Here is a 27,272-nt window from a genome sequence, read left to right as displayed (position 1 = left end):
ATCGAACTGTCGTGAATTTTTCAACATGAAGAAAACAACCTAAGCAATTCCAACTCAAAGTAAAGGTTTTAGCGACCTCTTTTACAACGGAAAATTTAAATAATTCAAAATAATATATGCATACACACTGTTAAGTTTACGAATTATTTACAAGTCAGAGAATTGGTCATTAAAGTAACGGTTGTATTTTACAGCCTAAACCATAAAGATCGAAAAATGTAGTCATCAAAGAGCTTGCCCTCCGGTTTATTTCTAAGCATGTAAAGAAAATATGGCCAAAAAATGAATTATAATTATTTTAAAAATAAAATAAATTCCTATTTATAGCCGCTGCTCGTAGAGTAAAAAGATTTACTAGATTCCTTAAATGGTATGTAACAGCATGCTAAATCTCAACTTTCTAGCTTTTATAGTTCCTGGGTCTCGATGTCCATACTGTCAGTGTTAAAGACTCTCCTTCGCACTTCTACGAGCTGAGTAACGGGTATCAGATAGTCGGGGAACTCTACTATTGCGTTCTCTCTTGTTTTTTTTTATAAGTAAATAATAAATTACAAATAAATACGAATAAGTTTTACTCTTTTATACGATGCAATCTAAACTTCACAATTGTTTAGCTATTAATATTTTAATGTGACTTTCATTATGACTGGGTTTGATTTATAATAAACTAAGTGGGTGGGTTTTTTAAATTATCTTGAGAGTAATATTATCTTTTAAGCATCATAGTTAGCCAAACTTAAATTGAAGTGTAAGCCTCTACGTTTGCGTTTGTGTGCGGGTGGCACATGCAACATTTGACATTGTTGGTAGCCAGTGTTGACTTGTTTCCTAGTCGCCGCTCGCTGTTTGGGGATTTGGGTGGAAAATAAAAGGGTGATGTGTTGGTAGTGCGCTGGCCATTGTTGTTGCACTTGTTGTTGATTGTTAGTGGGCGACAGCTGAGTGGTGCACGTCTAAACATTTAAGCGGGGAAGAATGTGGGTTAATGGGTTTTTAGTTGCCCTTTTCATTACTCAGCAGACATCAACTCACATACGCGCCAAATTGTTTCGTTGTGCGAATTGCTAATCAAATGAAGTTCCATGAGCTTCCCAAGTCGGTCCAAGAGTCCTCCGTTTTCCATTGCAGGCTTGAGTGCCCTTTAGCCATAGTAAGCATCTTACTATGTTGGCCGAAAACAGAAAGCCAATATTTCCGCAAAGCTCCAGCCGCATAATAATGGCAACAGTTTCGCTTCTCACGCTTCGCTGATTAACATGTGAATCACGTCAGGTGAGGACACTATAAAAAAAGGTGACTGCGTATAAGATTCACAAACTCCAAGAAAATATTAACACATAAAAAATGAATTTGGTATCAGCATCGGTCCTCAGCGATCCTAATGATTAATATATGCATTTTTTTTTTAATTTTTATTCATCTTTATACATTGTTCAGCAGAAAAGATTACAATTCTTATGTTGGCAAAAAGTTTAAGTTTAAGTTCGAAGTGCATTCGCACGCATAAAGCAACAAGAGACTGCACAGCTAATTGAAATTTAATTTAATGACCGTTCTGAGCACGTGGAAAAGCAGCGTTGCGATGCAGCCAGGCGTTGGAAAATTCGTGGAACTTGATGCGCCTTCCATCGCTAATTAAATTAGCAGCCGTATGCATGCAGGAAGCGATTTATGAATTACATTCCCGTCCAAAAAGGTGCAACACGGAATGAGGAGAATGGAAAACACTGCACTGACCTAACCGTAAATGTGCCACACAATACAAGAATTTTCCTAATTGAACATGTGTCCGACATTCAGGTGCATACTACATAGGTAGGTAGATACATGCAAACAGAGTAACCCTTTTGCATTTGGTTTTTGTTTCCACTCCACCTCTTTACAGTTCATTAATATTGCGGGCCGCAGTGGGGAAGGTTTATTGGAAATTAAAAGCCAACTTCATTTGCGTTCTAGCCAGCACTTTTGTGTGCTACTCGCTCTCTGCCACGACAGTTTTCCATTTTCCCGGTGCCAGCTAATTTAAATTTTTTGCTTGTTGGCTGCGGAATTTATACCTGACAGCGAATGGAGACCACACAAATTGAGGCATAAATTCGGTTGCATTTCTATTTTTCTTTGTTAATTTAAACATTGCTTTGGCCACGAGTATTATTATCAAATAAATATTCCAGATTACGAATTTTTCTTCCCTGAACAAGTTTACTAATTTTCACATCTAATGACCGTATTTTTGATCTAATTCAAAGCCGATTTGAATACAAATTTTAATAAAAATTTTCGACAAGTCGTTGAAGCTGAAAATATCCATTGTCTGTACCCAAGGTACCTTTAAGTTTTTTTGCTAAAAATAGATCGTGTTTATGATGTATATTCTTTGTAACTATCGGGCTACATTCGTATAGAAACTTAAATAATCATAATTAATATGTAAAAAATATCCAAAATATCAAATCTCGATATTCAGCTAGAGTATCCCTGTTCATGCCATAAATTTGTAATAACTTTAATGGCAGACCCTTGATGAGCACTCGAAAGTGTTTTTAATTTCAATTAATATACAAGACACTCGAGGGCAAAAATACACAGCCGTTTCACTGACACACAAGTGACTCATTCAGGTCCTTGACCAGGACTCAACTCATACTCAATGGCTTCGAACGGAAATCAACTCAAGTGGCGTCTGCCGTTGAACGCTGGTTCGTCGTTCATCAGTAGTTGCTCGGAAAAGTCGGAAAAAGTGGGAGCAGCTGAATGAGCAGACCTAAATACCTTAAAGTTTGCTTAAACTTTCGCCACTGGCCAAGAAATTAGCAATGATACCCAGTCGTCGGATTAGGGGCTCCTGGACCATAATGGCCTCATTAAGGGTTAAGCCGAAGTTAAAGTTTCAGCGCTGGAAAAGGAAACTGTTCCGACGTGTTCTGGGCAGCTAGAATATCCTGCCGTAAGCAGGAAAATTATTAAACAATGCCCAGGGGCCGCAGGACGAGGAAGTGGTGGGACGGGTGGTAGATGAGACAAGCATGATGACAATGAGGACCAGGACCCTGGTGCATGCAACTATGAAAATGGCAAAGTGCTGACCTAAGCCCACAAACAAAATGGCAGGCTACAGCGGACGAGACAGCTAAAAAGTGTCACAGCAGCTCAACACAAAAACTCAAATTCCAAGCGCCCGAGTTCGACCCCGGCTGGAACTGGTACTGGTTATGGTACTAGTATTACTACTACTACTACTACTACTAAAACTGAACCCTGGCAGACCGGCGGGCGGATGGACATGACGAAGTGTCAGTGGCTCACAGCAACGAAATCCCAATGTAGCCAGTGATAAGGCCAACTACAGAGCCACGTGTTTGCTTTTCAATTTGTGCCAGCAGCCAGCAGCCGGCTGTGGAATTATGAATAGGCCGGCACAAAAACAAAGCGGCCAACAGCAGAAAGACATCGTGAATGGGCCAAGTGGAACGGCTTTCTGGGGGCCGCAAGGGGTTAACGGGCGTTACACGGAGCGTTGGAGCATTCATTGAAGCTAAACAGGATGTGAGGTAAGGTGCGGGCAGGCGAGGACTCCGAATGGATTCGGAGAGGATGGGACGGCACTGGTTGGGATGGGATGACTACGCTTCGATGCCGACAGGCAAAGGAAAACAACTTTTGCGAAAGTTGAACTCGATTTGTGTTCTATTTTAGTGCTCCTGTTCGTCCTCTTCTTTTCTCTTTTTACATCACTACTTATGGCAAGCTGCATCTCATGAAATGCAAATGTATATCTGTAAGGACTCAAAGTCGCTGTGGATGAACATACAAATTTCATGGTAAACTCTCTGATCGCTTCAATAATTTAGATAAAGGGAGCAAAGATTCATAGTTCGAGATACAAAAATGACCTAATCAACTCACTTTGGAAATGTTATTAAAAATGATGTAAGTGGGCTTTTTTATATGCAAGCCATATTTATTTTGGGGAGCACCTTGTTATGTTTTTTGGGAATAAAGAAGCACGGAAAATATTCGACATTTCAACTTAACTTTTCATCAACAAATACAGATTCCACTTAATAATATTTAATATTAATTGAAAAATTTTGGCACAACAACTAGCGGAAGAGCTGACGCGAATTTTAAAATTTTTCTGCCACATCGATAGAAATATTGAAAAACAAGAATTTTACGGAAAATAAAATTAAATGATATTTTAAGACCATAACAAAACTGAACAACTATCAAAACATTTTCCAAAAGTGTGGGTGTGACAGTTTTATTCTGCTTGTGGACGTGGTAATATGCGTCAATAAATTTCGAGCTTTTATAGTTCCTGAGATCTCGACATTCATACGGACGGACGGACATGGCCTGTTCGACTTGGTTCTTGATCCTAATCAAGAATTTATATGTTCTGCCTGTTAGTAGAATCTAGTATACACTTTTACTCTACAATGCTCAATGCTCAACAACTTAATCATCAAAAAACGTAATCTTAAACTTTAACAGAGTTGACTGTTATCAAAATTATAAAATTTTAGTGTAACATGCTTTATCCATCAACAAACACTGCTTTAACTTTCATATATAATATTTAGTTACAACAATTACATTCACAAATTCCACAATAGTATCCAAAATAATAACTCATCCACAGTAATAGCCATTACTTCAATACAACCTTCAAAATGGAGACAACCAGTGAAAGGAAAACCCAAATTATGGAGAAGCGAAAGCTCATGGGCGACAAGAGGATGAGCATGGGAATGAAGTCATTCTATGCCTCGGTAATAGGAAGCATTTTCCGGATGAGCGATGAGCAGCGAAACTCGTTTTCAGCCATGTTTAGGCGCCACAAGGCTGACGCACAATATGTTGACGCTACCTACGTTGATAATCCAATAGAGGAGTACAAGCCCATTTATCAAACCGTCTTCGATGACGACAGGGATCCCGTGCATGAGCCCACATTCTCCAAACACCGCATACCCCTGTAAGATCTCAAACCAAACTGGTTAAGGTCAAAATACTTCTTATTTCTTTAGTCAGATACGTTGTCTGGAGCGCTACCACAATTCGAAGCGGGAGTACGCCAAGCAGTTCAAGCGGGAGATCCAACTCCTAATTGACAACCAGTCCACGGCGGAGGATGCCTGGCAATTCGTGAGGTAAAGTTTCTAGTTATACCCGTTACTCGTAGAGTAAAAGGGTATACTAGATTCGTTGAAAAGTATGTAACAGGCAGAAGGAAGCGTTTCCGACCATATAAAGTATATATATTCTTGATCAAGATCAATAGCCGAGTCGATCTGGCCATGTCCGTCTGTCCGCCCGTCTGTCCGTCCGTATGAACGTCGAGATCTCAGGAACTACAAAGTTGAGATTAAGCATACAGACTACCAAGACATAGAAGCAGCGCAAGTTTGTCGATTCAGGTTGCCACGCCCACAACCCGCCCAAAACTGCCACGCCCACCATTTTGAAAAATGTTTCGATATTTCTTCATTTTTGTATTAGCTCCGTAAATTTCTATCTATTTGCCAAAAAACCCTTTGCCACGCCCACTCTAACGCCCACAAACCGCCAAAAACTGTCAGTGTTGAAGATTCTCCTTCGCACTTCAACTAGCTGAGTAACGGGTATCAGATAGTCGGGGAACTCGACTATAGCGTTCTCTCTTGTTTAGTTAAATTGCTAAATAATAAATAATAAAATTATCCGTTGGTGCTTCGTTGTAACCGGATATAATGATGAAGAGAAACTATAAATATCCAAACTTATTATTGGGCATTTTATTTTTCTTCCAGAACCATGGCTTATACCACACTTTGGCCGCCGCTGCACACAAGGAAAGAACTCAAGATTTTTGAAAAGGACTTTTGCAAGCTTACGCCTAAGGAGCAGAAACGCTACAATAAAATAATGGCGACCAATTTTTCTTAAAGTCTTTAAGATTTAATATCTAAAATTTTATAATTTAAAAAAAAAAGTACAAAATAATAAAAGCAACAAAAAGTGTTTACAACCCGTAAAAATAGCACTCGATCCCATTTTATAAACAAATTTTAAATTTCAATCTAGGAGGCATTTCCTTTGTCTTTGTTTTTGTTATTGCCTTTGCCAGTGCTTATCTACCCGCTATAATAAAAAATCAAACTCTTAGAAAACAGCTTCCGCTTGGAGACCAAATCATGGTCAACTTGTTGCGCTTCAATCAAACTTAATCGATCAGCATAAATGAAATTCACAACGCAGAGAAATAATTTTGACATCAAGCTTTTATTCTAAACATAATTGAAAGTTCAAGAAGTTTCAAAAGAAATGCTTCTGGCCGAGGTTGATTGGCTCAGGATTTAGAGTCCAGAGGGCAGTCTGTTTCGGGATCGGTTCGAGAACGATCTAAGATAAAATCTGATAATAGTGTCTTGTAATATAGTATAAGCTTAAAAAGTTTATCACCAATAAATTTACTAAAATATTTGTGACGCGGGCCGCGCACAAGAAATAAATAATAAACAATAAAATAACAAGGCGCGAACAAGGCGCGCGCGTAAACGAGCCACGGGTCACACTAAACCAGAAACCCGGCCACACTAAATCGGGTAAATCGATAGCAAAGCAAAAACGATAGACCCAGCCAATCTCTATATAAAGCGGGCGTGTGGGAAGTCAGTCAGTGGTCGACAGCGATAGGATGCAAGTCAAGCTACAGCAGGATCTCCCAGTGGTAAATATAATAAACCAGGATAGTAAGTGTTCATTCCTATTGCCTTTGCTGACTTAAGGGTCCAACAACAATTCTCTCTGCTGACTTTCGGGTCCGATAACAACAACAACCGTACCTTCCCCATTACTGACTTAAGGGTCCGTTACCTACATATCTCTCCTACCTCCCTAGCTAGTTAAGAGAACCGGAAGAGCTTATAAAAGTAATAGAAGAAGAAGATCGGCAACCGGACAAGAGAAATTGGTGAAAGCGAAGCCACGGGTGTTATTGTGGTCGCAAGTGCCCACCCTACCCACGGTCACCCACCTGAGAGCATGGCTCTGGTGACCCCTTTGTCCCCTACGACCGCGGAATCATCAGCATGAGTTCAAACTAATAACTTAGCAGAACGTCATCTCATCATAGATTCCGAATGGCGCAGAGGAGCATCGGGGGTCATCCATCACGGAAACTCTAGGGAACTCTACTAAAAAAAACCATTAATAAACTACTTAATTTCTATGACGAATGTTTTAATTAAGTTGTTTACAAATGTTGAGTGTGTATTAAGTATAGTTATAAAAGTTTAAATTTAGAGTATATCGAGAATTGGAACTTTAGAGCAAGAAAGAGCTATCAAATATTATTTCATTTCAATGCTTGTTTAAAGATTAAATTAATTTAACATATTTTGGCCAACTGAACGCTTCATTATCAATTAGATTTTTTTTTTTTAATAATTTTTACTTTTTTGTGTAAATGGAATTCATTGTATTAATTTTTTTTTTTTAGTTTTTTTTAATTGTGGAGGGAATAATTAGCTTTGCGGCTCAAGTAAAAAAATATTTTGTATTATAAATATAAATATATATTATTATAATTATAAATAATGCATGCACAAATTATAAAGGAAAAATAAGAAGTTCATAAAAGGAACGGACTCACCGCGCTAAAATTCCATCGACGAAAGATCGATCTTCCGGGTCCTGGGAAGTAGTTGAATTTTTGGTGTTTTGTTGCTGCTGCCAATTTTAAGATTTCATATTAACATTTTTCATAGCATGAGCTGAGCATAATTTCCCTAACTAAAAATTATTTAACATTTATTCGTTTTATATTGAAATTTAACTACTCTTGCACTATGGGAAATTTGAACCCATTTTCTGAAAGTCGGAATATTACAAAAATATTTAGTGTACGCATTCATAATAGACCAATCTTTAGTGCTCCATACTAGACATTTTAATAGATGGCGCCACAACAAGGAAATCAGCTTTTTAAAACAGCTGTTGCGCGTACTCAAAACTACAATCTGCAACGTTAAGTTTTTCTTTCGTTACAAAAGTTCCAATGTCTTTGGAACGCGTTAATTTCCATTCTGTAAGAAGTATTTTAATCAGTGGGTCTATTGAGCGATTGCAACATTTAATAGAAAAACTTTACAAAAGAATTTTTTTTTATAATGCCTAACTTTGAATAGAGATTTAAAGTGATTGCAGCAGATTGCATCAATGAAATATATTTCATATATTCTTGTTCAGATTATTGTAATTTAAAAAACCACTTTTTCCGATTTTGGGACAATTTATAGATTTTAGACCCTACTTTTCCAAATTCAGAGTAATCTCATGCTAAACGGGAGTTAAACAAGGCGGCTACTGAATTGTTTTGGTTATTATACCCGTTACTCGTAGAGTAAAAGGGTATACTAGATTCGTTGAAAAGTATGTAACAGGCAGAAGGAAGCGTTTCCGACCATATAAAGTATATATATTCTTGATCAGGATCAATAGTCGAGTCGATCTGGCCATGTCCGTCTGTCTGTCCGTCTGTCCGTCTGTCTGTCTGTCCGTCCGTATGAACGCTGAGATCTCAGGAACTACAAAAGCTAGAAAGTTTAGATTGGGCATACAGACTCCAGAGACATAGACGCAGCGCAAGTTTGTCGATTCATGTTGCCACGCCCACTCTAACGCCCACAAACCGCCCAATACTGCCACGCCCACACTTTTGAAAAATGTTTTGATATTTTTTCATTTTTGTATTGGTCTTGTAAATTTCTATCAATTTGCCAAAAACCGTTTTGCCACGCCCACTCTAACGCCCACAAACCGCCCAAAGCTGCCACGCCCACACTTTTGAAAAATGTTTAGATATTTTTTCATTTTTGTATTAGTCGTCTAAATTTCTATCGATTTGCCAAAAAACTTTTTGCCACGCCCACTCTAACGCCCACAAACCTGCACTTCTACTAGCTGAGTAACGGGTATCAGATAGTCGGGGAACTCGACTATAGCGTTCTCTCTTGTTATACCCGTTACTCGTAGAGTAAAAGGGTATACTAGATTCGTTGAAAAGTATGTAACAGGCAGAAGGAAGCGTTTCCGACCATATAAAGTATATATATTCTTGATCAGGATCAATAGCCGAGTCGATCTGGCCATGTCCGTCTGTCCGTCCGTCTGTCTGTCCGTCTGTCCGTCTGTCTGTCTATCCGTCCGTATGAACGCTGTGATCTCAGGAACTACAAAAGCTAGAAAGTTGAGATTAAGCATACAGACTCCAGAGACATAGACGCAGCGCAAGTTTATTGATTCATGCTGCCACGCCCACTCTAACGCCCACAAACCGCCCAAATCTGCCACGCCCACACTTTTGAAAAATGTTTTGATATTTTTTCATTTTTGTATTAGTCTTGTAAATTTCTATCGATTTGCAAAAAAACTTTTTGCCACGCCCACTCTAACGCCCACAAACCGCCCAAATCTGCCACGCCCACACTTTTGAAAAATGTTTTGATATTTTTTCATTTTTGTATTAGTCTTGTAAATTTCTATCGATTTGCAAAAAAACTTTTTGCCACGCCCACTCTAACGCCCACAAACCGCCAAAAACTGTCAGTGTTGAAGATTCTCCTTCGCACTTCTACTAGCTGAGTAACGGGTATCAGATAGTCGGGGAACTCGACTATAGCGTTCTCTCTTGTTTTATTAGTGCTATTGTTGTTAACTTCTGTAAAATATTTAAGTATATGAACACTATCACGAAATCAGTTGTTTTTGCTGAGATTACAAAGAGTATACAAAAATAGAAAAAGCGTTTACGAAAATTAATAATATAAATATAAGGGACGGTGCCATGCCCACGAAAATTAATAATATAAATATAAGGGTACGTTTAGATATGGTCTAGTGCAAATTAATGCAAAAAAATTCGTTCTGGAGTTATAAATTACAAAAAATAGAAAGGCGGTGCCACGCCCACTTTACCATTAAATTATAATTAAAGATATGGAATAGTGTAACCCCATACAAAAAGCACAAATTGAATATCTCTCTCCGTTCTGGAGTTATTAATTTAGGGGGTCAAAAGGGGTCAAATTTCCCATAGTGCATTGGAGCACCTTTACACCTCTGGTCCATTGGAGCAGCCTTACACCTCTGGTCCATCGGAGCACCTTTACACCTCCGGTCCATTGGAGCACCTTTACCCCTTTTGCCCACAGGAGCACCTTTTGCACCAATTGTTTGTGGGAGCACCCTTGGCTGCAAGTGCCGGAGGGCTCATGTCAGCCGGGCAAAAGTGACCTAACCTAGGCATTCGCGGGACCAGTCCAGCACTTATTAATCCATTCTTCTTAATTTAACTCAATTCAACAAAATCAAATGCGACGAAAAAACTAAAACGAACCAACAACAAATTAAAAAAATTTAATTTATCGAGCCGCGCCTAAAAGTCTATCTTGATGTTCCTGCATATGCAGAAGGGAATCTAAATCTAACACTATCATAGCCATGAAAAATTTGTATTTAGCCTTTTCGAAGAAGGCTTTTGATTTTCTTTTGAACTCTTCACTGGTAAAATTTGATTTTGCACTTTGGGTTAGGAATTTTTCCACTTAAGTGTATATCAAATATTTCCTTTTTCTAATTTTCTTAACAAAAGACGTCTTTTCGCTTTGACGATCAGAATAAAAAAAATCGCTCTAAGAAAAAAAACGCTATGGCTAAACCCCGGTGGGTGTGCTTTTTTTTCCGTCAGATAATGCACCAAAATGCAGTTTTATGGCCTTTTCTTAAAGCTAAACTCCGGATATTATTCGTTCTGCGAATCTTTTTTCCGAAGTCAAGCTTATGATCTACAAACGCTCTCCTGTGACAAGGGTCAGCAGAAGCTGACGCTTATCTTAAATCCTATATGTTATCTGTGATTGTTATGTAATTGTAGTAAAATCATTGTAAAATAGAAAAAGCTAACTATAGTTAGCCGGCGCGCCCAAATGGGCTGAATTATTAGAAAAGAAGGACACAAAGGGGCTCCAAGATTTCCCCGTATGCCTTAATAAATAAAATAAAAAAAAAAAAAAATAAAAAAACAATCTCTGTCTATCGAATATGACGTTTAACATATGTAGACCGAATTTATTTCTATTACAATTTCGTACATCAAATTAGGCAGCATACACATTTTGTCTTAATTGTTGTAATTTAGAAACTTAAACCAGACGTCTTAAGAGGAACTCGCCCACGATCGGGCACACACAGACTCCATACCGAGGTCTAATCTCAATTGCACTTGTTCTGAGCGTTCTAAGTAATAAGATACTTTTGGAGGCCTCGTGCTAAGAGCTGTAAAACAGTGCGGTATCGTCAGAGTAAGTAGAGAGTGGGGCCTTCTTGGAAGATTTCATTTGGTATATATTTGGGCAGGCAAATCCGTAGTATAAATTGAGTAGAGCAGCGGGCCAAGGACGCTGCCCTGCGGAACTCCAGCTTTCATGTAGCAAGGGGTCAAGTAGGGGTTTCGTACCCTGACCATAAACTTCCTATCTCCCAAGTAAGATTTCAGGACTCCATAGTTTTTAATTTTGCAAAGAAGGCCGATATTCCATACTCTGGCAAATGCTTGTTGCACGTCAATGAATACAGCGTTGCAGTATTCCAAATCGTCAAAGGCCTGTAGTATGTGTTTAGTCAATCTGTGGACCAGCTCCACAGTGCTCTGTCCTTGTCGAAATCCAAATTGGGGATCCGGGAGGATACGGCGCTCCTTAATGAAGTCACCTACACTGTTGGCAATCAGCCTTTTCCATATCTTGGATAGCGAAGACAAGAGACTTATGGGCCGATACAATTCAGGATTCTCTTCAGGTTTCCCAGGCTGTTGTATCATTAGAATTGCTGCCATTTTTCACTGCTTTGGGAAGGACTTCACCCTAAATATGGCGTTAAATACTTGTTTCTTCTTTAACGGCAATTTCCTTAACCCTGATTGTTTTAATGGGTAGGGACATTTGTAGGGTCTCTCGATGCTGCTCCATTGCAGCGAATTGGTAATGGGTGAACCTAGTCTCCAAATGATTTACAAAAGAATTGGCCTGCTCATCCACATTTTTAGCAAGTTCGCCTCCCGGACATCAAATAGGAACCTGTCTAAACGGTTGTCTTTTAAGGGATTTGGTGGACTTCCAGAGCGAATACCCAGCATCCACTGTATAATACATAGAAGCCAGCTTCTGCTCAAAAAAGTTACTTCAAAGTTTCTTAATACATTTCGTAGTTGTTTTGCAGACCGGTTTCATTAAATACGGTCTCAGGGATCTTGAGATCGGATTGCTGATGATCAAAGGCAAGTGATAGGAGTCCAGATCCCAATATTTGCTAGTGGACTTTGCAGTGCAGGAAGGCGTATGACTGGGTACATAAGGATACTTAGTTGCCGAACCAGTTGCAAGAATCTTAGCTCCAGTGACAGAGAGAGCTTCTGCTAGCTCGAGCTCCCGGGGTGAATTGCAAGTGTCGCCCCAAAGACAATGTCGGAAGTTCCATTCACCACCAATCAAATACCTTTGGCCGCAAGAACGTATTGAGTCAGTAAAGTGTCTTTCTTCGATCCTAACACTGGGAGGACGGTAAATGGCTCCGATTTGAACGTCACCCAGTCCTGTAGCTACTTTTACTGTTGACGTTTGTGTGCTGCGTGTCTATTTACGAAAAATGACGAAGACTTGTCCTAACGAACACCGTTGCTCCGCCAACGCTATTAATATTACGCGATGGCCTAAATGCATATCCATATATCTTTACAGTTTCCCCTCTTTTAATTCTAAGTTCCGTCACAAGAAGAATTTTCACGCTATTGTTGTGCGCGAACAGCTCAATTTCTTTAGCTTTTCTTAAATATAAGAATAAGAATCTTTAGTGGATTGATTGTGAGGGTGAAGCGTTTTTATGAAGCTGGATGATTTATTCATTCCCAGCTTCTTGAATTTCTGATTGGCAATCATCTCTAATCTTACTATGTCATTTTCCAGCTATTTTTCATGATCAATCAGCTTCTTTATAAGCTGGGAGTCATCAAAACTGTTTTCATTCACTTTTTATTAGCAAAAAATGTGCAGACCTAAATGTCCAGAAACAGAGCAAAAACAGTTCAGTTTTACTGATAAGCTAAGTTTTTATTGCCCCTCTTTTGCAGTAATGCGCGGGGTGAGGGTGATAACTTGCCCAAAGGGCAGAGAGCACCGTTAAACCGTTAAATATGATTTTTGCTATTTTTAGCACTAAAGGGAATGCAACGATAAGCAAAATAGACAATCACTTTTGCATGCGCGAACCAGCCGATCTCTTTGAATGCAGACTTGCGACTTCTGTTATAGAAGTGGAATATAAACAAAAGAGAACGCTATAAACGAGTTCTCCGACTATCTGTTACCCGTTACTCAGCTAGTGGAAGTGCGAAGGAGAGTCTTCAACACTGGCAGTTTTTGGCGGTTTGTGGGCGTTAGAGTGAAATTTACAAGACTAACAGAAATGTTAAAAAAATATCAAAACATTTTTTATTTTTGGAAATCTAGTATACCCAGCATACTCAACGAGTAACGGGTATAAATATAATATTTAGTTGATGGATTTAATTGTAGTTCATTGCACCAGGATCACTTAATAACAAATTATACAAATTATTCTTATGTTGTAGCAAACCTACACAGCATTACATGTTTGCTTTGCTTTCTATTGTTTAATGGCTTGTTTCTTGGGAGAATTTTTTGTTTTGAGGCTTTTGAAGTGTGAATCTTTTCAAAAGATCGGCTCAATTTTATCAAACGGAGAATGAATATGTCACAATAATATGGTCGGGAGCGTTTTCAATATAACAGTTACACAATGAATCTTACTCTACCATTAACGGGTATAAAATTGACAAAACTAACCCTATGATCTGATTTTTGATTTCCTATTTTCCGGTTGCAGACAGACTAGGTGGCTTTCCATTTTTCTAATCGGTTGCTGCCAATATAGGAAATTTTTTTTAACTCTCTTACTATTTCTTGATTCCATTCATTTCTTGATTCCATTCAGTTGTGATAGAATTTCGTGTTTAAAACTAAAACGTTACTCTAAGAGTAACGGGTATAAATACTTCTAAAACAAGAGAGAACGCTATAGTCGAGTTCCCCGACTATCTGATACCCGTTACTCAGCTAGTGTAAGTGCGAAGGACAGTTTTTGGCGGTTTGTGGGCGTTAGAGTGGGCGTGGCCAAAAGTTTTTTGGCAAATAGATAGAAATTTACAAGACTAATACAAAAATGAAAAAATATCAAAACATTTTTCAAAAGTGTGGGCGTGGCAGCTTTGGGCGGTTTGTGGGCGTTAGAGTGGGCGTGGTCAAAAGTTTTTTAGCAAATAGATAGAAATTTACAAGACTAATACAAATATGAAAAAATATCGAAACATTTTTCAAAAGTGTGGGCGTGGCAGCTTTGGGCGGTTTGTGGGCGTTAGAGTGGGCGTGGCAAAAAGTTTTTTTGCAAATCGATAGAAATTTACAAGACCAATACAAAAATGAAAAAATATTAAAACATTTTTCAAAAATGTGGGCGTGGCAGTTTTGGGCGGTTTGTGGGCGTTAGAGTGGGCGTGGCAACCTGAATCGACAAACTTGCGCTGCGTCTATGTCCCTGGAGTCTGTATACTTAATCTCAACTTTCTAGCTTTTGTAGTTCCTGAGATCTCGACGTTCATACGGACAGACGGACAGACGGACAGACAGACGGACGGACAGACGGACATGGCCAGATCGACTCGGCTACTGATCCTGATCAAGAATATATATACTTTATATGGTCGGAAACGCTTCCTTCTGCCTGTTACATACTTTTCAACGAATCTAGTATACCCTTTTACTCTACGAGTAACGGGTATAAAAAGTTGGACGGTTACCAGTACATAGAATCTCTACATTCTAGGGGGGAAAAATTGAAATCGGAATACCAAAGCTTTTCAATAAGATCTCTCTCTCTCAGTTGTGAAAAGCTCGGCTCAAGTCTCTGGATGGGCTTGAAAGCTTTACTCACGGCCTCTCAGTGGCAGTACCTCTCACCAAATCGATTATCATTTCCGATAGCATTTAAAAAGTCTCTCGCCCGTTAATTAGCGATCAGTTGTCTCTGCGTCTTGAAGGCGTTCGTAGCTTAATTTCGCTTCCCGGTTTTTTGGTTCGAGGTCGACGAGCGTAATCGCAAAGACGCATTCTGTTAACAAGCTGTGAAATTTATTATTAAGACTTGTGGGAAATATCCCAGAAGATGAAGTCAACACGCAAAGTAGTTGGGATTTTTTGGGCCACCTGCCTGCTGCCTTTCACCGTTCTACAAAATGTTGAGGCCCAAGGAAGTAAGTACCCAGCTATAAATATGTGATTCACTCCGAGCTGACTCATTAATTGAGACCGGTACTTAGACTTGTTAAGCGCAACAGCTTAACAGAAATCAATGCGGTTATCAATCTTGAACTTTACAATTTTCCCATGTCAATGACTTAATTGAGCGCACTCGTGTAATCTTATACTCTTCTCAACAAATTGTATGGATCCAGTCAAACAACATATAATATTACATTATCAAGGTATTTAATTGATGTCAAATGAGTTAATGGTATTTTGTATTATCACTTTTGGCCATTTAAAATGTTTTATTTTATGGTTATGGTTGGTCAATAATGAACCCTTTTTGAAATTTGAAATGTTATTTAAATTTTTATTTTATAAAAATTTTTTTCTTGATAGAACTTTAGTTTTAATAAAAAGTAAGCTGCAAAATTAGGTCACTACAATTTTTGATAGCACAATCAAGCAAATCATTATTTTGAATATGATATTTTTGAGTAAAGTAATGGCACATAATGGCACATTTTGAGCTTAATAACTGTTTTACTTCAACATGCTACATGCTTATTGTTGCTATTTATTTATTATTATTGAAATTGTTTTATTAGCGGATCAATTTTATCTCGCCATGTCTGTTCGTCCTTTAGTTTTTAGTCTGCCAGATTAAATGATCTGTCTACTAGTTTCCGAGTAGTTGTTTTATACAGGTGTAACTGATCTACATACTTGTTTTCATTTTTTGCGTAGCTTGTAGAAATCCCAACCAAAAACAGGGGCGATGCTTGTCCGTATACGACTGTCAAAGTCTGCTTTCCGTGCTTCAACAGAGTTATGTCAGCCCGGAGGAAAGAACATTCCTTCGGAACTCGCAGTGCGCCAATGGAGTAGGTCGCCAGCCATATGTTTGCTGTACAAATGATCGCAGCTTGGGATCCCAGGAGACCACCTCCGCTGCCCCGCCTTCGACGACTACGAGTTCAAGTTCACGGGGTCAAGAAGGTCAGCCGGGTCAGGGCAGTCTGCTGCCCTCGCCACCCAAGTGCGGACCCCACTCCTTCAGCAATAAGGTCTATAATGGCAACGACACTGCTATTGACGAGTTCAACTGGATGGCGCTGCTTGAATACGTGGATAGTAAGTGAGATCTTGTATTAAATCAGGTAATTTGTAGTTAACCGATCTGTTTCCCTTTTGGCAGAAAGGGGACGTCGTGAGCTCAGCTGCGGTGGCAGTTTGATCAACAATCGATACGTTCTTACCGCCGCTCATTGCGTCATTGGTGCCGTAGAAACGGAGGTGGGTCGCCTGTAAGTATTTTCAAACAAGAGAGAACGCTATAGTCGAGTTCCCCGACTATCTGATACCCGTTACTCAGGTAGTGGATGTGCGAAGAAGAAATTTCAACACTGACAGTTTTTGGCGGTTTGTGGGCGTTAGAGTGGGCGTGGCAAAAAGTTTTTTGGCAAATTGATAGAAATTTACAAGACTAATACAAAAATGAACAAATATCAAAACATTTTTCAAGTGTGGGCGTGGCAGTTTTCGGCGGTTTGTGGGCGTTAGAGTGGGCGTGGCAACATGAATCGACAAACTTGCGCTGCTTCTTTGTCTGTATGCTTAATCTCAACTTTCTAGCTTTTGTAGTTCCTGAGATCTCGACGTTCATACGGACGGACAGACGGACAGACGGACGGACATGGCCAGATCGACTCGGCTATTGATCCTGATAAAGAATATATATACTTTATATGGTCGAAAACGCTTCCTTCTGCCTGTTACATACTTTTCAACGAATCTAGTATACCCTTTTACTCTACGAGTAACGGGTATAAAAATTAAATAGAAATTGGACAAACATGATTTGAAAAAAGTTTTTGGTTTTACCAAAAAGGTGCACATAAAGCAAACATGATTGAACTGTATTCAGGTCTTCAAAAATCTAATAACGTTGCTCATGTCTCTGTACAGAACTACCGTTCGGCTGGGTGAATACGACACCAGCAAGGATGTGGACTGCGTAGATGAAATATGCAACCAGCCCATTCTTCAATTGGGCATCGAGCAAGCGATTGTACATCCCCAATATGATCCTGCCAACAAGGACCGCATCCACGACATTGCCTTATTGCGATTAGATCAACCTGTTTTTCTTAATGAGTATATTCAGCCTGTTTGTTTGCCTTTGGTCAGCACACGAATGGCCATCAATATAGGCGAAATCTTGGTAGTCAGCGGATGGGGCCGAACCACAACAGGTGAGCTTAGTTAATAAATATACATCCCTATACTTGCTTTACGGATATCACTTAACGCTCCTAACCAAAGAATACCCTACAATATGTACCTTTATTGATTAAAGTACTTATTCCACAGCCCGGAAGAGCACCATCAAGCAGCGATTGGATCTGCCCGTGAACGACCACGATTACTGCGAGCGTAAGTTCGCCACGAGGAATATCCACCTGATCAGTTCCCAGCTCTGTGTTGGCGGGGAATTCTACCGCGACAGCTGCGATGGCGACTCCGGCGGACCGCTGATGCGAAGGGGGTTCGACCAGGCGTGGTACCAAGAGGGCGTGGTCTCCTTCGGCAACCGCTGCGGACTAGAGGGCTGGCCAGGTGTCTACACACGGGTAGCCGACTACATGGACTGGATCCTGGAGACTATTCGACCCTGAGCAGGGGAACGAAGGCCGCTTTTGTCCTGATAATGTTTTAATTAAAGTCAAGTCGAGAGTGCTCTTTGGGCAGGGCGCCCATCCCTTAATTAACTAGCATTCAATGTGATTTTATCAGCTGCAGTTACTACGCTGCGTATACGTAATGCGCTTACAATCTAGCGCCGTTTGCGGTAATTAAAATCGCTGTTCCCCTATGGGATGGGATGGTAAGAGTTCAGTTGAATAACTTTCAAGATGCGGCCAACTTGCCCAGAGGCACCTTCTTAGCACCACAGCGATTTTCTGTGCAATTTGGCAATGAATTTCTATTATGCAAGCAGTGCTCTTCCGGACTTCCTGCGCTCCCTCCTCAAAGTTTTCACTTGTTTGCAGGCTGATTGCATTGAAGGCGTGGCGGGGCTGGAAAACAAAGTAGACACTGCCTAGGCTCATTAATTATGTGCGCGCGGAAAGGTTAATGATGACTGCAGGAACCGGTTAGCATGGACAAAAGGCTCGGGTTTCTTGACCAAATTTACCGAGTCCACATAAGAGCTTTTTATGTGCAAGAAGTAAACAAGGATCGCAAAGCTATTCAGAGAAACTTAACTTAAATGGTTTAGTAGTTGGGTGCTTATTCCGTTATGTAAAAGAGCCTTTTTTTAAAACAATGGATTTAAGGAAGGAGTATCCAGTCCCTAGATAGGCAATAAGCTTTTCAGCAATTTTTTGACATTTGCAGTTGCACACTGCACACTAAGGATATTTTTTGTGGTCTTCTTTTATTATCAACGATTTTATGAACAAATTTTGCACTTTTGCAATTCTTATGATTGTTTCTTCAGGCTTTTCTTAGCCGTTCAAAACGAACAAAAACCATGCATATTCGGGGCATTTTCCTTTTGACCCGAAGTCATGCTTCTTTGAATGGGTTTTATCTCCTAAACTGTTGGTTTCTACATTATTGAAAAGGACCATGAGCAAGTTTGAAATCAATATAGGAACAGTTTCACAACAATTCGGGTAGAATATTTATTTATTTGAGCAATAAGTGCATAATGAAATACGCGATTCTGACATCATTTTATTAACCAGTTAGTTACATATTGAGAACAAAACATACTCGAAACATTATCAATATTTACCTAATTTGCGATCGTAAAGGCATAGGGGCTGCTTTAAAAGAATCTGGTATTCCTTTTTACTCTACAAGTAACGGATATAAAAATATTACTCAGCTGGAGGAAGTGCGAACAAGAAATTTTGACATTTTGAGCTGCGCCCAAGTCTCTAGAATCTGATGCTGAATTTCAACTTTCTAGATTTAACAGTTCCTGAGTCTCGACGTGGACATGGCCAGATCGACTTGTTTTTTGATCCTGATCAAGAATATATATAATTTATATGGTCGAAAACGCTTCCTACTTTGCAGCGAATATGGCATACCCTCTTACTCTACGAGTAACGCTTTATAATTAAGTTTAAGATCACCATTTTCTAAAAGTTTAAGTACTTATGATAAAACGTACGTTGTCAGACTCAGATAGCGGGTCGCCGATGTTATTGTATTACATAAATATATTCTTATTGTTAAATATATTTTGCACATATAAGAGATTGATATCCAAATTTTTGTTGCGGTAATATATAAATACGGTCGTTTTTAATTGTTTTAAGGTTTCGATTCGTGACTTATGACCTTAATCTCTTACGTACTCATAAAAAGTACGAAACAACTAAACTTAAAGGATAAAAAAGAGCTGAGAAATGCTTAAAAAGAGGTTCTGCCAAAAAGGTAGAAGAAGGTATGGATATTCTCTTCTTTCCTTTGTACAACCCTTAAAACTCTTTTCTTTTGTTGTATTTTCCAGCCGGAAGTTTCGCTCAACTTTTGCCAAAATGAAATAAAGAGAAAATTTCCCCCATTCAGACGAGCTCTCCGGCCATGTGTAGCTAAATTGCACAAACGAAAAAAACGCTTTTGCTAAATGCTGGCGAGCGAAAAACTTGTAATTCAATTTTGGCCAACTTTGCCCAAATGCAAGCCAAATGTAATTAACACGCACACGGACACTTGCACAGGCGTTCGAAATTCGAATCTGCTGCAATGGAGTGGCAAAACGACTTGTACACCTGCCAGCCGGGCAGACAGATATTCCCAGCCCATCCTGGCCCAGCCGAGTCCAACCGGACCGAACTCATCGGCCACCCACCCCAATTCCATGCCCACTTCGTCCGAATGCCGTCGATTGGCGTGGAGAGTGTCCGGAATCGCCTCTAACTCTGAGCCCGGAATGGAAATGGAAATGGCCAAGTGGGAGGTCGGCGCTGTCTTCGTCAGTAACAGGCTTAATTGAGTTGTGTTCGCAGCATTTAAAATGGCCAACAGCGCTAACGATCCGACCAGCTTTACCATGGCCAAAACAACCACGAAAATAAGTTGCATAAATATAACATTTTCATAAATTAGCAGCGCGTCAAAAAAATTGTATTTAATTACCAACTTAAATGCAAAACGAACTATGGTTTTTTAAAAGTGAATATGCTCATAAAATTTCAGTCGCATACTATTATATGTGTTGATACACAAGGGAGTAGCATAGGTATTAAATTTGAATTTTCTCCTTGCAATAAATCGAGTAAGAGAATCCTTTACAGCCTGCTGTTTTCCATAGTGCACAAACCATAGCGGCAGAACACAAATTGGATTAAATGCCGACGATTTGCTAGAAAAATACTTGCCCCTCTTGCTGTGCCGAAACAAAATTCAAGCTTAAGTGGCCAAAATGAAATGTAGTGTGCTGCGCGCAATGAAAGCGAAAAGAACTTAAAACAAACATAAAGTTTTGCCAAGCAAAAAATAAACTGGACTGCGGCAACAGTCGCATAAATCTAAACCATTTTTTAGCGAGCAGAAAGCATGAGCATCGGGACCAATTCGGTGATTGATGAATTGAGCGAGAGTTGCGCATTCGCCATGTGGCCCGGGCAAAAAGTTGCAATAATTTCATTTAACATGCATAGGCAAACTGGCAAACAGTTCCAGCGCAAACCCAAGCCCAAACCCACCAAATAAACCGATACCGATTCTCGATTTTAGCGCAATTTATGACTTTGGCCTGGATGCACTCGTCACAAATGCCAATGTCGATTTGGAGGACTCTCGCGTTCTTTTGATTGGGCTTCAATTGCTCGAAAGTCTATGCATTTTGGAATATTTGTACGGCACAATAAGCAGGAGTATTAAAGGAGCGGGTAAATTTGGTCGAGTATTGAAAATGCATTTTGTCGAGTCCATATATAGTGGATACCACTGCTTCACATTTGATTACTGTTGTGAATGGACTCGAAGGCCACGGGAGCGAACTAATGCGATTTGCGCCTGCCCTGCTGATTGTTACCGCCGATTCTGGCTCGGCCACATCATTTGCCGTTGCCATTTGCCGTTTGCTGTTTGCATTTGCAGTTTTTGCAATGACATTATTTACTTAGCATTTGCATTTCCAATTTTGCATGCTGTGCATTGGCAATTGGCAGTGCAAACACACACGAAATGCCAAAGGACAGTTGATTTTTACGTCTGCTGATTGTGCTCCTATTATGCTTATTGGATCCCAAATAATGAATGGCACAATTAATTCGAAATAGCAATCAAATGAGTTCAAACTATCTACTTGCAGCATAACCAAGAGCACTCTGACCATTTTCTATTACAATTGGGCGCCCCTTCTGGCAATTTGAGAGTATAAATTTTAAACAGGCTGCCAATCAAACGGTAAAGGGCTTAGAATGCCCTCATTGAGACACAAAGTGACCCCTTCTGTGCAGACTTTTTAGTTTCATCTGGAAAAATGTAATTTGTCGCTTCAGTTTCCTTTTTGTCTTGCAACTCTGTGAGCTGGACTAAACAAAAAACAAAATTCGAACTTGCATTCTCAGCCGTTTTGCAGGCAACTCAAACAGAATGCCTGAAAATATTCCAAAAACATTTTCAGCATTTTGCTGAACATGGCGATTTAAAAAACTCCTTCTACGCCGGAACTATGGGCTCAGGCTCTCGATGTCGAAACCGCACCGGCGTCCTTAAAATGTTTTATTAAATTTTCATTCTCGAGAGCAACATTTTGCGGTTTCTCATAAGCATTACAGGTCGCCTTCGTCGACTCAAAAGTTTCGAATCATTTGGGCTAAAATATGGCCGCCAGGTAAATGCGATGATGAGGCAATTTATTTGTGTTTATTTTCGGCATACGTTTACCCGAGTTCTTTTCACTTCTTTGTCGATATTTTACAGGAGCCCAGCCCCAGACCCTCGAAGCATTGAGATGATTAAGTGTTCGTCGGCAGGGCAGGTATTAATAAACTTGCGGCACACACTTTTCCAGCGCAAGCGGGAAAAACGTGATTGTGTAGCAAAGGAATGACCACCGCCGAGTCGCAGAAACGACTTGTAAAGGGATCGACAATATAATTTAAATTTATTTAACAACCGACTTGTTAAAACCGTAGAACGAGAGGAATGGTTGGGGTTCTAGTAGGAAGTGCACCACAACAGCATTAAGTAGCTCATTAAATTTCCTTAACCAACGAACACAACACAAACAAGCCACTGGCAGACCAACTGACTTTTCGTTTTTATTTTGTAAGTGGGAAATATTATAGTAGAAAAACGGCGCCGAAAGAAATGAAATCGCCTGAGAAAGTGGAGTGGGCGGATGTGGGGGCGTGGCGGCGGACAGCCTCAAAGCAAGCAAGCTGTAAAAAACGCCGTAAGTGTATTTTTATTGCGTATAAAATGCATTTTGCAATGCCACACAAAATTCAAGTGGTGTGCGTTCTGAGCGGAAGTTACGACCAGCGAGCTAGGACCACAAGCGCACACACACACACAGACACACACATACAGACACACGGACAGTTTGTGGCTGTGGTGGTGAGTGCTTATGTGTGCGCCACAAAATCTTGATGTTGGAAGTTATGGACATCGAAATCAAGGAAATCGCAGGAAATTTCTTACTCCAGCTATTGCATTTTTTAAATGATATTCATGTGGAACAGGGCAATCATGCGGAAGCAACATAAACAAACAAAAATATAAATATTTATTGTTATTAAGCATTTATTTAACACTGCCTAAGTCAAAAGTTAAAGAATTCGACCGTAGTACAAGTTCTTAATCGTTTGATTGAACCTGAACTTGAATTTTAAAAAGTAATTTAGACTCGATCACGTTTAAAAATAGAAAAGAAAACGAATGAAAGCACCACACAAGCACTTAAGTGCGTGACAAATATTCAAGATGTACATTACTTACACTCAAGTCCCCAGCAGGACTTAATCATACTTTCCCCAAAGCAAACTGCTTGAGCCAAGGCAAATACCCCAGTCAAGAAAACAAACGAGTTGGCAAGCAATGATTGCTCAGCATTGCTACTTGTTGTTAAATATGTTGCACAAACAAACAACATTCATTACCCCGGCAAGTGGATTTATGCGGAGAGAGAGGGGCTGAAGCGAAGGATCGCTACGTGAATGCTGGGAAATTGGCTGTGCAGCTTTTAAAGCAGAGGGTATTGCCAAAAGGTTAAAGCTAAACGCGGGATACGATGTTTGAAAGGTTTGGTGTTTGGTGATGGAGTCGCGATTTACACCTTGTTTAAGTCCAATGTTTACTCTGACGGGGTTACCCAGTGCGAATGCGTGATAAATATGCTAATGCTTATCCTTTGGGCGTGTTTAATGTTGATCATGTTCAGTGAATAAAAACAAATGGCTATCCATTTGGTATGATTTACAGAACAACCATTTCTCTTGGAGTAATCAATGAATATTTAACAACCCCATTCGACTAATATGGGTATACACTACTTCCAGTCTTCTATTGATTTGACAAAATACCAAATATGTATTTACATGCAAATGTATAATACATATAAATTTAGGGTCGTATAATAATAATAAAAGGCTGCTGAGCGCACCGCTGAGTCGAAGTAGTGAGCATTATATTCAATCGGGTGGGTAGTCTAAATGCCGTTGAGCTACTGGTTACACAGTGCGTATGTGTAACATAAATCCATTGCTCTACGACGTGCGAAGCCTGCGACTTTAAGTTATGCATAAGTTTGTCTTTTATGACTTATTCCGACACTCTTTTCGAGCACTATTAATTATAATTTTTTCTCCGGCTATTCTGGCAACATATGTATGTATGGGCACGGACACGGGTGTCGGCCAAACATTTTTAAAATTATATGTATCAAAAAGAGAGTGAGCTCAGACACGGACACGCTCACATGTGCCGGAAATTGGCGCACACCTTGCAGCCATGCAGTGGCAGGAATTTTTTTCCATAAGCATCATAAAACCAGCACTGACCGGACGATGGTCAGGCCATTGGGTTATGGAATGGCGGCGTAAACGGTGCTGGGGCTGCTCAGCATGCGGAAATTATAATTTATAGCTGTAAGCTGCGGATGCCAGAGCTTCGCTGTGATTTTTTACTCTTGCGAGGGCTTTCTTCCCGGAACCGGCTTTAAACTCGCTGGAACTTGGGCATTAATTGAAGTTGGCCATCGAGGTTGAAAGACCACTCGAGCTTGAATCAGCGTCTATGGGATGTCAGTTTTCAAGTGTTGGCGGCGGCGAAAAGGAAGCAAGGAGGTTATTCAGTTTTTTCAGTTTTTAATTTAATATCGGCTGATGCGTGAACTGGAGTGGAAAATATTCCAAGCTTCCTTGCAAAATGATGAAATCCCTGTATCCCTGTCTAATGCCTGTAAATGGCTAAGTCACATTGAAAACCAATATTTGATTTAATGACAGGCCTGACTGCATTCACAGCTCCGATGAAAATTGTGAAACCTTTGCAAATTACCTTCGGCTGACCAATTATTGATGATTGTTTATTTTTTGTGGCCTATGCGAAAACCAAACAATAAATCGAAACGGTATTTGATTAATTTTAAAGAAGAAATTCAGCCAAGGGCATAACTGATTTAAAGCGCAAATTCATATGGCGTTTCTGGCCATTGTTCACTGCGTAAACATTTGTAAAGTTGGTCTTTTTCAGGTGTATACACGGCGCAAACAAAACTCAACTCAACGGCTAAAAAATGGCCATAAAATAGCATTTGACAAATGACGCACTTCCTGTCAACGCACACAATCAAAAAAGGCACACATTTGCCCCTTGTCGGTAACTTGTAAAAAAAGGTGGAAACAATTGCATCGCTTTAAAACATGAAATTGCTCACATAGTTACACAGTTCAACAATATAATAATTCATTGTTTGAAATTATTTATGAGCGCAGTTCGAATATTTAATAAGCAGAAACGGTAGTTTGTTTAAATGTAATTTAGCGGAAAAATAAAACAAATGGGGATTTTATTCAAAACTATTTAGTTACTGTCCGAGCAACTAAGCTTTATGCAAACGAGAACTCATTAAAATTAACTTCGTAAACATAAAATATATTTTCTTACATTTCAAAACTCTCTCGCTAATTTCATATTCGAATAAAAAAAACGCTGTAATTGCACAACTTAATTTATTGGCTGTACAATTTTGCATAAGGTAATTTCATAATTATTGCACGAAATAATTGCAAAAAAATTAAATGTGCTACTTAATCCGTTTCCAAAAGGATTAAAAAGCCTCATTTACTTTGCAATTAAATCGGTTTTAGCAACCCAGACTTAAATCTGTTTTCAGGAGATACTCGATGCGACATTTTTCCTTGGGAGTCATTTGAAAGAATTTTGACACAAAGTTATTTAGTTCCCGCTTTGTATGCAGTGGAGGCCACCGTGTTTTATAGCACAGGATTCTAGAAGAGCCACAGAAGTCCCCGTGAAAACATGTTTTCATTTCAAAGTTTTAGCTTACTTTTTCAGAAAAAACTGGTCGCAGATATTGCGTTGATTGGCAATGAAGTTCTCCATTTCCTGAAGGAACTGCCTGTCATATTTCTCCTTCGCGTCCAAATACCGCACATAGCAATTAAGATCGCTGTAAATATGGGCGCATCAGAAAACCTATGTAACTCAATAAGTTCCTTCTTTACTGACTATTGAAAGTGCTTTATATCGTAGCTGGGATGCAAACTGGCATCGGCCTCGTCGTAAAACTTGATTCTCGGCTCATACCACTCGTCAAGCTCCTGGAGACGATTGGACTCATATCGGGAAGCAAGTCCTGACAAGGAAATCATCGAAAACGACTTGACCCTGGTCAGGAATTCCTCCACCTTCTTAGCCTTGTCCTGTGCCTTGGCCACATACTTCGAGTTGAGCCGATAAACTGGGATTTTTTTACCTCGCAGGACATCCGCCGCTGAGGTAGTCGATTGAATGGTCTGAACGCTCGATATGGACATGTTGAAAATTTGACACTGCTGTTGGGAAAATCGAGATATGTTAAATGGCTTATTTATGCGGAGACTACTTTGATTCGACAATTAACGCTTTAATAAATATGCGGCATAGTTGTCACCGTCAACAACATTTGAGTCCTTCGGGAATTCTTCTTTTAAGCCGCTGGTATTGATAAATACACATAAAAACAGGCGAGAATATCATGGGGATTTATCAAACGATATCTGGAAAGAGGTCAGGCTACTGCATTTTATTTACAGAGCCATTCACATTGCCATTTCAAAAATCATTCATTAATTTTTTAATTCAACAATCAGACTGATTCAAAGAGGCGTGGAATAAAAACAAAAAAATCTCTGTGATAATATCACATGCAATTAATGCAGGCAATATGCATGCAATTATGCTAAAGGATTTCCATTGTAAAAAACATTTGCAAGTGAGCGCGCTATAGAGTTGCGAACTCAAAAGTTCCCAGTGGGATAGGATAACCTGTGGAAAAATGATATCCCTAATAACATGAGCAAGAGTGGCTTTATTCGAACTTCCATTAATTTATTTATTCACTTTATAGTGGCCTTCCAATTAATCTATGAGCAGTAGTGCGACTGCTAAGCTACCCAAATTTGCACCCATTATCCAGGTGTGGTCGAACATTAAACTCAAAAAGATTCCACACATTTGCGCGCCATTAAACATGCATTCGCGCATTTAATTTCATTTTTTGAACCGCCCAAGCTGACGGAACAGAGCCATCAGCCGGACCACAAGAGTGGCCCACTGAAGGGGGAATAGGAGCTGACGCCAACAGGAGAGTTGGCCAATGTTTGCCCAGCAAAAACATGGCCCAAAACGCTGGGTCTATTAAGAGCA

General features: G+C 39.7%; 3 protein-coding genes across 3 annotated transcripts; 2 read left to right on the top strand and 1 right to left on the bottom strand.

Moving 5' to 3' along the window:
* The first annotated feature begins 4,559 nt into the window (after positions 1–4,559).
* Positions 4,560–6,024, top strand: LOC120452269. The gene is made up of 3 exons (XM_039636398.2): positions 4,560–4,984; positions 5,037–5,159; positions 5,799–6,024. The coding sequence occupies exons 1-3, from the start codon at positions 4,680–4,682 to the stop codon at positions 5,932–5,934; spliced, it is 564 nt and encodes a 187-aa protein (XP_039492332.1). The 5' UTR covers positions 4,560–4,679; the 3' UTR covers positions 5,935–6,024.
* A 9,129-nt stretch (positions 6,025–15,153) lies between these two features.
* On the top strand, positions 15,154–19,583 carry LOC120453442 (serine protease 7). Its single transcript, XM_039638149.2, has 5 exons — positions 15,154–15,373; positions 16,113–16,499; positions 16,564–16,672; positions 17,334–17,620; positions 17,739–19,583. Exons 1-5 carry the CDS (start codon positions 15,286–15,288, stop codon positions 18,041–18,043), a joined length of 1,176 nt encoding a protein of 391 aa, XP_039494083.1. The 5' UTR covers positions 15,154–15,285; the 3' UTR covers positions 18,044–19,583.
* Positions 19,584–25,556: 5,973 nt separating this feature from the next.
* On the bottom strand, positions 25,557–26,471 carry LOC120452280. Its single transcript, XM_039636411.2, has 3 exons — positions 26,094–26,471; positions 25,912–26,034; positions 25,557–25,852 (listed from the first exon to the last, which is right to left on the bottom strand). Exons 1-3 carry the CDS (start codon positions 26,399–26,401, stop codon positions 25,708–25,710), a joined length of 576 nt encoding a protein of 191 aa, XP_039492345.1. The 5' UTR covers positions 26,402–26,471; the 3' UTR covers positions 25,557–25,707.
* Positions 26,472–27,272: the final 801 nt, after the last annotated feature.

Source organism: Drosophila santomea, chromosome 3R, assembly GCF_016746245.2.
Source record: "Drosophila santomea strain STO CAGO 1482 chromosome 3R, Prin_Dsan_1.1, whole genome shotgun sequence".
NCBI classification, from domain to species: Eukaryota; Metazoa; Arthropoda; class Insecta; order Diptera; family Drosophilidae; genus Drosophila; species Drosophila santomea.
This window is presented reverse-complemented; position numbering and strand designations above follow the sequence as displayed.